This window comes from Salvia splendens, chromosome 13 (genome assembly GCF_004379255.2).
Source record: "Salvia splendens isolate huo1 chromosome 13, SspV2, whole genome shotgun sequence".
NCBI classification, from domain to species: Eukaryota; Viridiplantae; Streptophyta; class Magnoliopsida; order Lamiales; family Lamiaceae; genus Salvia; species Salvia splendens.
In genome coordinates this window covers 29,018,116-29,032,458 of record NC_056044.1, presented here as the reverse complement: position 1 = coordinate 29,032,458, position 14,343 = coordinate 29,018,116, and the positions used below count along the sequence as shown (strand labels likewise).

Genomic DNA, 14,343 nt, shown 5'->3' with positions numbered 1-14,343 from the left:
GGTCGCTTTGGACCTCTGAATGTATGATTATGATGATATGGCGGTAGATACAATGCTAAATTATGTGGACAAGCAGATAATGAGCTGAAACGAGATACAAATTCAAGGATTCCAAAATCATGCTAATGCCTAATAGAGACTAAAACTTTATGCCAATAGTTTCATAATCGTTCTCCAACTCTAGTTTACATTTCCTTTTATTTCTCTCTCTCTAATAGACATTTTCTAGTTTACATTTTGCAGGGCATGATTTTAGAGATGAAAAATAAGAAAAAAGTAACGGTGTTAGTGATTTTTGACGGAATGTACTAATTTGAAACACTAATCAAACTTTTTGTATTAAATTGAAACATTGATTAAACATTTTGTATGTATGGTGTAATTACCCCTGTTTAGTATGGCAGAATATATAGGGGAAGGAATAGAGTGAATGTTGAATGAAATGAAGATAGAGTTTTTCCATAGATTAAGGAAGAAATGACTATACATAATCTAGTAGGAATGGCGAAAGAGTCATACATAAATGAAATAAAGGTAGAATCATCGACGCATTCCCATCTCCATTCCATCGTACCAAACAACTTTAACTCCAAGTCTCTAATCTAGGTTATTGAGATCTTTGAATGCAAGTTAGTCCTTCTTCCAAGTTGAGGTTGTCTAAGTTTCTTCTACATCACTTTCACTAATAGTTTATCTTCTCTTGCTAAAACAACATTAACTTATCCTTTCTGTAGGAGCCCACTGACAAAAAAAATCCCCTTCCAACAACCCAAATAGACCCCTTTCCATCTCTATAAAGAATACTTCTTCACAACACAAATACACCATCACAGAAGTAGGAGAATGCAGCTTGTCTCTACTTAAAAAAACACAGCTTGCCCGTCTTCGAACACCATGGTCGCAGAGACAAGTAACAACATCCTTACAAAAAGAGTGATCTATGATACTTGTATTCAACAATCATTCAAGTAGGTTCAACTTCTACTTGCTCAAGGCTAGCTATAACCATTATGCTTCTAATTAGTTCTTACTGTCTCATCTTTGAAAAGACTCTTTGTAGGCTCTTGGAATGTAGGAGGCATCCCACCTCCACACAACTTCAACCTTGACAAATTTCTCCACACTCAAGACTCCATGGCAGATATATATGTGTTGGGGTAATCTTCAACTTTCATCAACATGTGAAGGAAGTTACATAAACTATGGTTTCTTTTTTTTTTAAACTAATAACTCATGGCAGGTTTCAAGAAATTGTACCTCTCAATGCTGGAAACATATTGGCAGCAGAACACAGTAACATTTCTATCAAGTGGAACTCTCTAATCAAAGCTGCCCTCAACAAGAGAACACCAACAGAAGATGCATTCCACAAGACAGAAACAGGAGAGTCGCAAAGAGTTTATCCGTTAACAACACAGAGCTCCATCAAGCCAGGTGCCACGGATTATAAATGCATAATAAGTAAACAAATGGTGGGAATATACATCACCATATGGGCAAGAACTGAGATAAGCCAATATATCAGCTATCCGAGTGTCTCGTGTGTCGGATGTGGCATCTTGGGACGCCTCGGAAACAAGGTAGAATTTTCATGAAATATTTTGAAATGAGAACTTATCAATTGGCAGCACAAAATATATCAGTTGCTCCAACTAATATGTTTTGTGCTGTCAACGAATATGGTTTAAGCCACTAGCTGATACGTTTTGTAACTGATAAGTTCTCAAGTTCTCATTTTAAGATAGTTCTTAATTGAATATAATATAACTAAGTCAAGCCATATTATATGACAGGGCTCAGTCTCCATCAGATTTTTCTTGCATGAAACAAGCTTTTGCTTTGTGTGTAGCCATTTGGCCTCAGGTGGTAAAGAAGGCGACGAGAGGCACCGGAACGCAGATGCAGCGAATATATTATCGCACACCCTATTCCCGCCCGAGCCCCTCCAGCATTTGCCCCGAAAAATTCTAGACCACGAGTATGTACATCACATGAAGTATTTAATACAAATTCGAAAAACAGTACTTAACATCAATACTCGATTCACAGCAGGGTGATTTGGCTAGGAGACTTAAACTACCGGATTCAACTGCCTGAGAAAACAACAAGATCATTGGTGAAGAACAAAGAATGGAACCTTTTGTTACAAAGTGATCAGGTAAAGGAAAATGGAAATACAGTTGTTTGATTGTATGCTTATCCTAATAATTCAGTTGTGCAAAAATGAAATAAAGCTGAGAGCTGAGATGAGCAAAGGGCATGTCTTTGAGGAATGGAATGAAGGACTAATTGAGTTTGCACCTACATATAAATATGAGCAGAACTCGGATGACTATTACGGATCCTGTCACAAAGGGAAGGTGAAGAGAATGAGAGCTCCGGCATGGTGAGTGTCGTTTCGTTTCGCCCTTTAAATTTTCTACTCAGCTAAGTGGTGCAAGATGTGATAGAGGGAGAAGTTTTTGCAGGTGTGATAGAATAATTTGGTTTGGGAAAGGGCTGAAGCAGATCCAATACAACAGAGTTGAATCAAGATTGTCTGATCATAGACCTGTTTATGGAAGGTTTATTGCATATGTAGAAGTGTCTACACTCCCAGGAATATAAGTGTGTCTGAATGACTGATTTCTATGTTTTGTAGCCACCTAGATTGTATAAATTATGATGTGCTTAAGTATATCATCTACAAACAAACTTTTGAATGGTTGAAAGTTCAAGTTGAGCTTTTCCAGAAATGATAAATGAAAGAGTACAAAGTTGTCAATTAGCTGTTGGTTTTCACAATCAATTCGAAATCATAATGTTATCCTTCGGTTCCTTTAAAAGTAGAGAGACGCTTCTTTTAAACACTTATTTAATTATTTTAGGAAATAATTTAATGGTCAAAGTAAATTAGGAGTAAGGGCATCAGCAGTGGGGCGCCCTATGGCGCGCCACGTCATCAGTTTTATCCTCATTCCCCCCACCTGCAGTGGGGCGCCTAAGGCGCGCCCTATAACGCGCCACATCATCATTTTATTGTTTTGTTTAATTAATTTAAATGTTTTCAAATAACAAGTAACGAGTAAATAAAAAACGTCTAAATAACAAATGGCGACGCATTAATAAAAAAAAGTTACACCATTCAACTTACAAAAAAAAAAACAACTAAGTCGGTGCAATTCCCAACTTCCGATGCAGCTCATCGATTAACGCTCGGAGATATTCGGCTTCGTCGGGGTCGGTACACTTCTTGAGGGCCTTGTGCGTCTGCAATAACGTCCTCGACATCAACGCTGTTGTCAACGACTCAAACGCGGTGGCCGTCTGGGTCGGGAGCGTTTCCGGGAACGGAGATGGGTTTGCAGCGGTCGAGGATGAGGTCGCGGCCGGTTCGGGATCGGGATCGGAAGACGGCTCCATGTCAGACAACCCGTACGATTCCGCACTGAAATCGGGATCATACTGGGTGTCGGCGTCGAACAAACGATATTCGCCGGGTTTTGTACCCGGCCAACGCGCCTCTCCGCTAAACATAGGACTATTGGGACTTGAATCCATTTCGTAGTAATAATAAGTTTCGAAACTGAAATCGTGAAATGAAATTACAAATGAACTCTATTCATCGTCCGCGTCGATCGTCCGCGTAACCCACAGTGGGCCGGACGATGGCCTATCGTCAGCGGCCATCGTCCTCGTAGGCCGCAATGGGGCGGACGATGGGCATCGTCCGCCCTATACTCGCGCGCCATCGTCCGCCCTATACTCCGCGCCCTTAGTATAGGGCGCGACGATCGTCTGCGGCCTATGTCACGCACCCGCAATGGGGGGACGATGGCGGGCGCGGACGATGCGCGCCATCGGGCGTGCCATCGTCCGCCATCCCAAATATTACTCGATTCAATCAATTTGATTATCAAATTTTATGTTATACGCCCGCCCTATGTCCGTGATTAAGAATCTTGTTATCCTTTTCGGCCTATCCATCAATAAATTTCTTATTTTACTTGTATCATTTCAAAAAATGGGATGCATGTTATATTATCTTTTTCTACATACTTCTTTGATTTTTTATTTTTAAAATCTGTGTCGAAACTTTTAATTGCGGATCGAACTCAACCGACCCTCTAATCTCCAAGCTGGTGAGTACTAAAATTTGATCTTGGACGATTTGGTTTGGTTCAATTATGGTAGTTAAACTAATTTTCTACAACAATTGAATCAATGGTATGATGGTGCTGCCGAAACTCCACGTCGAGAATCATCATCAAACCTTATTCGCAGCCGAAATTTGTTTTGCTGAAGTGCAAGAACCCAATTAAAGAAGTTGAACACGCCTACACACGGTCACACCCCAATCGCAATTGCATTTGCATTTGCATGTATACTAACACGATTTGCAGCTCAGCTTCATCGCATGATGAGAACTCGCATCATTTTGATACATCGAAAACCCCATGAATTTGACTAGCAAGTTCCTGAATCTCGAAGAGAAAAATGGCGGACATGGATCAGCTGTTGCCGAAGAAAGTAGCCGATCGTTATCTGAAGCGCGAAGTCCTTGGTGAAGGTACATACGGTGTCGTTTACAAAGCCATCGATACTCAGGTACCATCCCTACTGAAGTTCTATCCTGCCAATTTCGAAATTTCTTAATCTGTCGACTATTTCTTATTCTAGTGTTTTGGGGAATTGAATCATCGGGCAGCTTTTATCCTATTCCAAATTTTGTAATGTGAGGATATCATCTATTGATGTTTCCCTGAAATTAGGGGAAAGAGATGAATGTTTCAATTATTTAGGGGGTTTTGGAGCTGAAGGCTTCATACCGATATGCAATAGCATTTTGTGGCAATTTCCTGTGTTGATGGAGATTTTAACTCAAATTCTGCAATTAGCATAGTTTGGAATTGGCTGCTGTAACTTTGGTTGCAATAACTGTGCAGACTAGGCAAGTAGTTGCTATCAAGAAAATTCGTTTGGGGAAGCAGAAGGAAGGTGTCAATTTCACAGCTTTGAGGGAAATTAAGTTGCTCAAAGAGATTAAGGATCCTAATATCATCGAGTTGATTGATGCATTCCCACACAAGGGGAACTTGAACCTTGTGTTTGAGTTCATGGAGACAGATCTTGAAGCTGTTATTCGTGATAGAAACATTGTTCTCTCCCCAGCTGACATCAAGTCTTACATCCAGATGACACTGAAGGGGCTTTCTTTTGTCCATAAAAAATGGGTCCTGCACAGGTTAGTTTTTTTAAAGCTACTCAAGTTCAAGTTTTCGCTCGTTTGGGTTTCTTATATTAGTTTGAACAGGGACATGAAACCGAACAACCTGCTAATTGGACCTGGTGGGCAACTTAAACTTGCAGATTTTGGGTTAGCTCGTATATTTGGGAGCCCTGATCGAAAGTTCACACATCAGGTATATTGTTTCTGGTAATCTAACCTCAATACCTAATACATATAAACTTGCCACGTGCAATAATTGTTTTGAAGCGTATCGTATGTCTTACTCCGACCTTTGGGTTAATTGTTTATACTAGGTTTTATGGCAAAATTGTATTGAACTTTAAACTATCATGTTAGGTTTTTGCTAGATGGTACAGAGCTCCTGAGCTTCTGTTTGGTGCCAAACAATATGGTCCAGGGGTGGATGTATGGGCTGCTGCATGTATATTTGCTGAGCTGCTTTTACGTAGACCTTTTCTGCAGGTGAAATTCAATATTCTTATATCATCTTCTCATTCGTTTTACTAATCGAGAAATTCTGGAAGGCAGAGTAACTTCTGTAGTCTTTATTGGTGGTTGAGTTATCGGCCTCAAACTAGATCTTCTGCAGGGAAACAGTGATATTGATCAACTGGGAAAGATCTTTGCTGCTTTTGGGACGCCAAAGCCATCACAATGGTCTGATATGGTCTATCTTCCAGATTATGTGGAATATCAGCATGTGCCTGGTCAACCAATTCGCACGCTGTTTCCCATGGCTAGTGATGATTGTTTGGACCTTTTAGGGAAGATGTTCACGTATGATCCTAAAGCAAGAATCTCAGCACAACAGGCTCTGGAGCATAGGTATTCTTATTCAACTCTATTAAAGTTAATTGAAAAACATTGAAATTTATCTTTTGCTTTTCTTCTAGGTATTTTTCTTCCATACCTCCACCTACAGAACCTGCTTTGCTTCCAAGACCTCCGCCGAAGAAGGAACCCGTCAATCCAAATGTCTCGGAACATAATCCTCCGGAGGGACCAACAGTGTTGTCTCCTCCCAGGAAACAAAGAAGAGGCATGCCTCATCGTGAGGGCTTTGATGCAAATGCTCACAATGTGATCAAGATGGATGACCATGGCAATGAGACAAGGCAAGCAGCTGGGGAGAGAAGTGAGCAAGCTCCAATGTCTTTGGATTTTTCAGTTTTTGGCATGAGGCCGCCAAATAGACCAACTATTAACAGGTACGCTCTTTATGTACACTTGATGATTATAATGTAGGTTCCTTGATTTTTAAGTTGCTTATTTGGATGTTTAGAAATTAAGGAGCAGCAGAGGCCTGAGGGAGATATGCTCAAAAGTCATACCCACTGTTGGTTTGAAACTATAAATTGAGAAATTTAGTGAAAGTAGGGAACTCCAGACATGGTATTAAATCATCATAAGTATGCATTTGAGGATTATGTAATCATAGTTTCTGGATTCGCTCGTGTCCCTTGGCCACTTTGCTATGTGTGACCGACTTCATGCTTATCTGGAGAACCAGGGATTCCATGGAACTTGACCTGGATTGTGAGGAGAGCATAATATGGCTTTACTCTTATGTTAAGGACTGGGCCTTTTATTTTTCATTTTCTATTGGGCCCTCTTCTATGAAGACAAATATTCCATCCGTCCCTTATGAGTGTGCTCACACTTTTTGGCACAAGTTTTAGTAAATATAGCTGAAGGGACCCACATTGTTGTAAGTTAAGTCAGAGCTTAGTACTATCCGTTATAGATTTACCAAGGACTCATAAGGTTAACTCATTCTAAATGTCCCTTTTGTATGTGAAAACAAGCATGTGTCATGGTTTAATTGAAACATTTTGTTTTCTAAGTGAAAGTTCAACTAAAGCCTGGATAAATGAGTTTATTGCATCCTCTTCTGGTTAAAATTTGGATTTGAGAAGAGAAGAGATTGGGATCTGATCTGTTTTTGTTAGTATTTCATGAAAAGACAGGGAGGGTTGATATATTCTGGCTGTCCCTCTGCAGAGAAGTGCGGTTGGTTTCAGATTATCGGAGTGGGGGTGTAAAATGGAATAGGAATTAGTTGAGGCCCAAGAATTGTAGTCATCAAATGTTTTTTCTTATGTAATGTTCGAAACTGACATCTTTCCTTTCAGTGCTGACAGATCACATCTAAAGAAGAAACTTGATCTTCAATTTCAACTACCCGAAGAAGGAGAAGAAGAATAGCATGTAGACAAGCACGTATGTATCATCTGATTTCAGCGCAATGTATAAAGCTTCCTACCTGAGGTTTGTACCACCCCCCTCCATGATGATATTGTCATTGCATCGTTTAGTGCATCGGTGTTCTTATATTTTTCCCGTCAAATCAGCATTTCCTTCATAGGCCTGGGAATGGATTATGTCCGAGGAGTAGCCATGGCTGATTGGAGTTAACAAATGACTGTGTAGCTCTGTACTCCTTAACCGGTCATATCATAAGTAAGATAGATCATAGTGACAGTATTTTTGCTTTTCTTTCCTTCTCCCAATTAATTTATGGTTGGCCTAAGTTCGTCATACAAATGATCTATCTATTCTTGTATATGTGAGAGATTTGGATGTTTTGCGGCAATTTGCATCTATTCTTTAAAAGAAAATGGGGTATGATGATCAAGATCAACTCTTCTATATTCATTAGGGGTGGCAAATCATGTGTGTTGGGTCGTTATCGGGTCAATCTGTTCACGACCCAATCCAATAAGGACAAACACGAACACGGCCTGCTAAGAAAACTTTAAACCCGGACACGAACCCGACCTGCTATCCTCAAACTCGAATACAACACTAACCCGACACGAACCCATTAACGATAAGAATCATTTTGGGTCAACACGACACGATAACAACACATACATGACACGACACTATAACAACACGACCTGATAACAACTGCTTTTGATTAACAAAAGTTACAAAACCTTGAATCTGATCATTAAAAGTCTGATTAAAAACTTAAGATCTGATTACACAATCTGATTTGATGAACAATAACATCAATAGATCCATAGCAACAAAATCCAACAAAAAAAATATCATTTTTAAAATATTAAAAATTAATAATATTATTTCTTAACGGGTAACACGAACCCGACACAAACATGATACGAAATTTTCATGTTCTTAACGGTCGACCTGATAAGGACACGAACCCAATAAGCCTTGACCTAAACACATTAATTTTGTGTGGATTCGTATCGGGTTATCGTATCATGCCAAAAATTGCTAGCCTTAATATTCATATATACTCCCTCCGTCCCGCAAGAATATACATTCTTTCCTTTTTAGTCCGTCCCACAAGAATATGCACTTTCTATTTTGGAAACTCTTTTATCTCTAATGAGGTGGGATCCATTCTCCACTAACAATACTTTAATTACTTTTTCTCTCTACGTCTCTCTTATTTTACCAATTTTGCGTGCCGAACACAAAGTGCATATTCTTTAGGGACGGAGGGAGTACTGCTTAATAATAGTGATAATATTGTATGTCTCTGTATTTATTAATATGATACATGGTTCTGGTGTGGTGGTCTCCCAGCCCTTTTTATATATGAAAGTAGAAAATATAATATCCCCCACCATCACCTAAAAGTGAGTTATCCATTCTTGATGGTGGAATTAAAATTTTTATGATATGCCTCAAAGAAAAATCGGGTTTAATCGTTGAAAGGTGACATGGTTAAATGTTCTAGAATTTCACATTGGTATAGGGATACAAAATAACAAAAGTGGGGTTTAAAGTATTAGTACATGTGGATACTTAATAGAATTACACAAGAGATCAGAACCAAGTTGCAAATCTACACAAGCTCAAAAGGAGCTCCAACGGCTAGTTTCAGTTAGAGAGGAACGGTTGAGAAGGAGCTGCAATTGAAAGGGGTTGAGCTACGGATTGAGAGCTCATAACTAATTCAGTTCATAGAGAAAGGAATACACTTTTCTGAGTGAGGACTCGAGAGTGCATCATCTCTGTTTTGGTGCCGAGTTCACGAGAGGGTGAGCGAAAGATTCTAGAGTGCATTTTCTCTTTGGGTGTTTTGAGTTTGTAGTGTGCGTTTATAATCTTGATTTAGTGGAATAATGCTTCATTGTGATTCTCCCGTGGACGTAGGTTCATTTGAACCGAACCACGTAATTGTTGTTTCCTTGCATTCATTTCCAGTAGCTGCACACTTAGTGTTCGACAGATTGTTCAATAGAGTGTTCTTTGTGTGTCGATTGGTCGCGGTGATTCTAACATAAAGTTTAATAATCATGGTTTCTTGTAATTTCATATATATACCATTGTCTCGGTGCACTCCGTGGAGGATTAGTTCAAAGCATCGCGCTACTAAGCCGCCTGTGTATCCGATGGTGTCGACTATGGAAGGTTCAAGGCCAACAACTACCTATCCTTATGCTTATATACCTCTCGAGGGTTGAGCTTGTGTCTGTATGCATATGCATTCGGCTATTTCCACTCATGTGGGGGATTGTAGAAATCATGGTAATAATATGCCCAGTCAATGGATTTTGACCACATAATAAATGTGACGAGACATTTAATTTTGTGAAATTAAATGACATATCGTCGATCTACATTTTACGTAGATAAATGTAGTATATTCACTTTCTCAAATCCGATTTCCGGTGAGTGAGAAATAGTGGATTAAAGTTGGGCATAATTAGCTTTTAATTAAAGCTTGGAGTTGGAGCTTAGAGAATAATTAACTAGTGTTAATTATCCCACATTGGAGGATTAACACATCTTTTAATGTGTATAAATTAAGTGACTTTATGTTACTTAATAATTATAGTGGACCAAGATGGGTGAAAGAGCCCACACGCGCGCACACGCGCGCGCCGCCGCCGCTGCCCGCCCGCCCGAGCCCGAGCCCGTGCCCGTGCTCGTGCTCGCGGGCCGCGGGCCCGGGCCCGATCTTGATCTCGATCTCGATCTTGGATCTTGGCAATTGGTCTTTGGGTGGTCTTTGGGCTTGGTGCTTGGTCAAGTCTATGACTTCTAATGGTTCTTATGAATCTCAAAGAGATGGAGTTCTCAAAGAGACCAAGTATGGCAAGGTATTTGACTAAGAATCACCTATGTAAGTGTGAAGTGTGGTCGCTTCATAAAACACACTTATGAATCCAAAGTGGTGTCCAAGACCGCAATGGACACAAAACGTGAGAACGGATGAGGTTGAGGTGTTTAAGCGTTAACACCATTGTCTCGGTGCACGCCGTGGGGGATTAGTTCAAAGCATCGCGCTACTAAGCCGCCTGTGTATCCGATGGTGTCGACTATGGAAGGTTCAAGGCCAACAACTACCTATCCTTATGCTTATATACCTCTCGAGGGTTGAGCTTGTGTCTGCATGCATATGCATTCGGCTATTTCCACTCATGTGGGGGATTGTAGAAATCATGGTAATAAATATGCCCGGTCAATGGATTTTGACCACATAATAAATGTGACGAGACATTTAATTTTGTGAAATTAAATGACATATCGTCGATCTACATTTTACGTAGATAAATGTAGTATATTCACTTTCTCAAATCCGATTTCCGGTGAGTGAGAAATAGTGGATTAAAGTTGGGCATAATTAGCTTTTAATTAAAGCTTGGAGTTGGAGCTTAGGGAATAATTAACTAGTGTTAATTATCCCACATTAGAGGATTAACACATCTTTTAATGTGTATAAATTAAGTGACTTTATGTTACTTAATAATTATAGTGGACCAAGATGGGTGAAAGAGCCCACACGCGCGCGCCGCCGCCGCCCGCCTGCCCAAGCCAGAGCCCGTGCCCGTGCACGTGCACGTGCTCGCGCTCGCGCTCTCGGGCCGCGGGCTGCGGGCCTCGGGCCCGATCCCGATCTTGATCTTGATCTTGGACTTGGACTTGAACTTGGATCTTGGCAATTGGTCTTTGGGCTTGGTGCTTGGCCCAAACTATTCTTTTTAGACCACCGCCGAGTCAGCAATCTAAGTGGCTTGACACGTCGTCAAGCGAGGCACAGTCACGGCTGCAACGTGAGAAATCCACACGCTCTACACACGGGTGGCACACTCCAGCCACACGCCTGTAACCGACGTCGGTTACGAATTGCCATGATGAGCCTTCAATGGCTGGTTGACCCTGCATGGTGGCTTGGCCTATAAATAGGCTAGCCATACCACTGCATTAGGAGACACACATACAAGCATTCTGCATCATAAGCTCTCTCCCTCTCTCTGCATTGTCTTTCTGTCAAAGCTCTGCTCTCTCCTCCATCACGTTCGCCGGAGCTCTACTGAATGCAGTGCTGCATCAATAGAGATGTAGCCGTTTTACCTTTGGGGACGACACGCCAAACCGAAGAGCACTACCGGGGCGTATCTCGTCTTGCGGGAAGAGGCCTCCTCGACTCGGCTAAACTTAGTTCACGGTTACTGTTTCGAATTCTGTAATTTTCTTTGTAGTTCAGTTTCATCTTCTGTATTTCTTCTTTTGGGTTGTATTACGCCCGGTTTTGTTATCTCTTGTAATCTTCAGAAACCAACAAAGTAGAATATATATATATATATATATATATATATATATATATATATATATATGGGAGCGTTATTCTCCTTTTCACATCTTAGATCTTTTTTCCTTCTTAATATTACGCATTAGATCTAAGGCATCAACGGATCAGATTGATTCTATAAAACTGGTTCCGTGTTGCATTATAGAAGGTGGTTGTATGCATTACAGGGTTATTATTGACATTTGACGGAAAAGTAACTGCCACATTTTGGTATCTGCGAATAATGCACCACATGGTCACGAGTAATGCATATAATTGACTATATAATGCACAATATGTGAACCGCAATGCATACCAATAAGATGTACCATGTTATGATGTTTGGACACACGTTTCTTGTTTCCCCTAAGGGTTTAATAAGCTTAGGGGCTAGGGTATAGTACGTAGACACGTATGTAATCTTGACATGGTAACGAGTAATGGATATAATTGACTATATAATGCACAATTTGTGAACTGCAATGCATACGAACAAGATGTGCTGTGTTATGATGTTTGACACACGTTTCTTGTTTCCCCTAAGGGTTTAATAAGCTTAGGGGCTAGAGTATAGTACGTACGCATTAATAACAAATTATAAAACGGTACGAATAATTCACCAAATTGTCACGAGTAATGGATGTTATTAACTATATAATGCACAATATGTGAACTGCAATGCATACGAATAAGATGTACCATGTTATGATGTTTGACACACGTTTCTTGTTTCCCCTAAGGGTTTAATAAGCTTAGGGGCTATGGTATAGTACGTAGACATTACTAACAAATTGTTGTTATTGGAATATACGTATGTGCATTATTTGGTTTAGGTAGTGCATTATGTAGCTGTTAATTGTCATTATCTCAGTATATTATGCATTATTAGAGGTATTGTGTATATGGGTTAATCAACGGATTGAAGATTACAAACGTGCATTTAGTAATGTCTACGTACTATACCCTAGCCCCTAAGCTTATTAAACCCTTAGGGGAAACAAGAAACGTGTGTCAAACATCATAACATGGTACATCTTATTCGTATGCATTGCAGTTCACATATTGTGCATTATATAGTTAATAACATCCATTACTCGTGACAATGTGGTGAATTATTCGTATCGTTTTATAATTTGTTATTAATGCGTACGTACTATACCCTAGCCCCTAAGCTTATTAAACCCTTAGGGGAAACAAGAAACGTGTGTCAAACATCATAACACAGCACATCTTGTTCGTATGCATTGCAGTTCACAAATTGTGCATTATATAGTCAATTATATCCATTACTCGTTACCATGTGAAGATTACATACATGTCTACGTACTATACCCTAGCCCCTAAGCTTATTAAACCCTTAGGGGAAACAAGAAACGTGTGTCAAACATCATAACACAGCACATCTTGTTCGTATGCATTGCATTTTACATATTGTGCATTATATAGGCAATTATATGCATTACTCGTGACCATGTGGTGCATTATTCGTAGCGGTTTCCAGCCATTATTAGATTACTATTGTACCCTCATAATGCACAAAATAGGACAAATAATGCAACACGGGATTAATTACCCAATGTTGATCTTGACCGTCCATTTCTCTAATCTAATGGCTGATATTAAGAAGGAAAAAGGAGGAAATATAGGAAAAGGAAATGAATACATCCCTATATATATATATATATATATATACACCGTGGGAGATTCTGGGTGTTAATTATAACTTTCAAATATAAATTACATACTAACAAAAAATCATTTACAAATACGCCAAATTCATTTTTATCTTTTTATGCGATTCGGAATGCAACTCATTGCCTACTGTTGATGTTGGAATCTTAAATTTAAGATGTTCGGTCAACGAAGTTTGACCAATAATAAATGTGACAAAACATTTAATTTTTGGAAATTAAATGATATAGCGTCGATCTACGTTCCGCGTAGATGACCGTATTATATTCACTTTCTCAAATCCGATTCCCGGTGAGTGAGAAATAGTGGATAAAAGTTTGTCACATTGTAGCTTTTGATAAAGCTATAAGTTGAAAGTGTATGGAGTAATTTACTAGTGTTAATTATCCCACATAGGAGATGGGACATATCTTTAAATGTGTATTTTATTAAGTGACTTACTACACTTAGTAATTATCGTGGACTAAGATGGGTGAAAGAGCCCACACGCGCGCACATGCGCGCCGATCCGATCCAAGCCGTGCCCGTGCCCTTGGTCTTGGTCTTGGTCTTGGACTTGGATCTTGGCAATTGGTCTTTGGGCTTGGTTCTTGGGCTTGTCCACGGTTACGAGTCTGAAAGCTGGAGTGGTCGACGTTGAATCTAGACGTTGTACACGCCCTAGTTTAACCGTCACGGTTACAAGCCCGCCATGATGACAGCCATCAAGGCTGAGTTGACCCCCGCAGTGGACCAAGCCTATAAATAGGCTAGTCATTCCTTGCATTAGCACAATAGAACAACATACGAACATACTCACAAGCATCATACTCTCTCTGCATTGTCTTTCTTCCCGAAGCTCTGCCCTCTCCTCTTCCATTTCGCCGGA

The 14,343-nt window shown here is 39.9% G+C and overlaps 2 protein-coding genes across 8 annotated transcripts; both read left to right on the top strand.

The window, feature by feature from the left end:
- The first annotated feature begins 497 nt into the window (after positions 1-497).
- Positions 498-2,767, top strand: LOC121760186 (type IV inositol polyphosphate 5-phosphatase 9-like). Of its 7 annotated transcripts, none has more exons than XM_042155822.1 (7): positions 498-968; positions 1,050-1,157; positions 1,241-1,580; positions 1,794-1,978; positions 2,053-2,158; positions 2,322-2,386; positions 2,469-2,767. In XM_042155822.1, the coding sequence occupies exons 1-7, from the start codon at positions 895-897 to the stop codon at positions 2,605-2,607; spliced, it is 1,017 nt and encodes a 338-aa protein (XP_042011756.1). In that variant the 5' UTR covers positions 498-894; the 3' UTR covers positions 2,608-2,767. The 7 variants fall into 7 exon arrangements, with proteins under 7 accessions (XP_042011756.1, XP_042011751.1, XP_042011753.1 ...); XM_042155817.1 differs by having other exon boundaries at positions 501-968; positions 2,214-2,386; XM_042155819.1 differs by having other exon boundaries at positions 505-968; positions 2,235-2,386.
- Positions 2,768-4,060: 1,293 nt separating this feature from the next.
- LOC121762668 (cyclin-dependent kinase D-3-like) lies at positions 4,061-7,865 on the top strand. Its single transcript, XM_042158623.1, has 8 exons — positions 4,061-4,587; positions 4,926-5,224; positions 5,294-5,402; positions 5,567-5,692; positions 5,820-6,055; positions 6,124-6,438; positions 7,363-7,498; positions 7,582-7,865. The coding sequence occupies exons 1-7, from the start codon at positions 4,477-4,479 to the stop codon at positions 7,433-7,435; spliced, it is 1,269 nt and encodes a 422-aa protein (XP_042014557.1). The 5' UTR covers positions 4,061-4,476; the 3' UTR covers positions 7,436-7,498; positions 7,582-7,865.
- The last annotated feature ends 6,478 nt before the right edge of the window (positions 7,866-14,343 follow it).

Excerpts from the sequence above, each read along its gene's own strand:
- LOC121762668 (XM_042158623.1), top strand. The coding sequence starts at position 4,477 with ATGGCGGACATGGATCAGCTGTTGCCGAAGAAAGTAGCCGATCGTTAT. Across the intron at positions 4,588-4,925 it reads ACAAAGCCATCGATACTCAG|ACTAGGCAAGTAGTTGCTAT; the intron begins GTACCATCCCTA and ends ATAACTGTGCAG. Across the intron at positions 5,225-5,293 it reads AAAAAATGGGTCCTGCACAG|GGACATGAAACCGAACAACC; the intron begins GTTAGTTTTTTT and ends TAGTTTGAACAG.
- LOC121760186 (XM_042155816.1), top strand. The coding sequence starts at position 895 with ATGGTCGCAGAGACAAGTAACAACATCCTTACAAAAAGAGTGATCTAT. Across the intron at positions 1,158-1,240 it reads GCAGATATATATGTGTTGGG|GTTTCAAGAAATTGTACCTC; the intron begins GTAATCTTCAAC and ends AACTCATGGCAG. Across the intron at positions 1,581-1,793 it reads TGGGACGCCTCGGAAACAAG|GGCTCAGTCTCCATCAGATT; the intron begins GTAGAATTTTCA and ends ATTATATGACAG.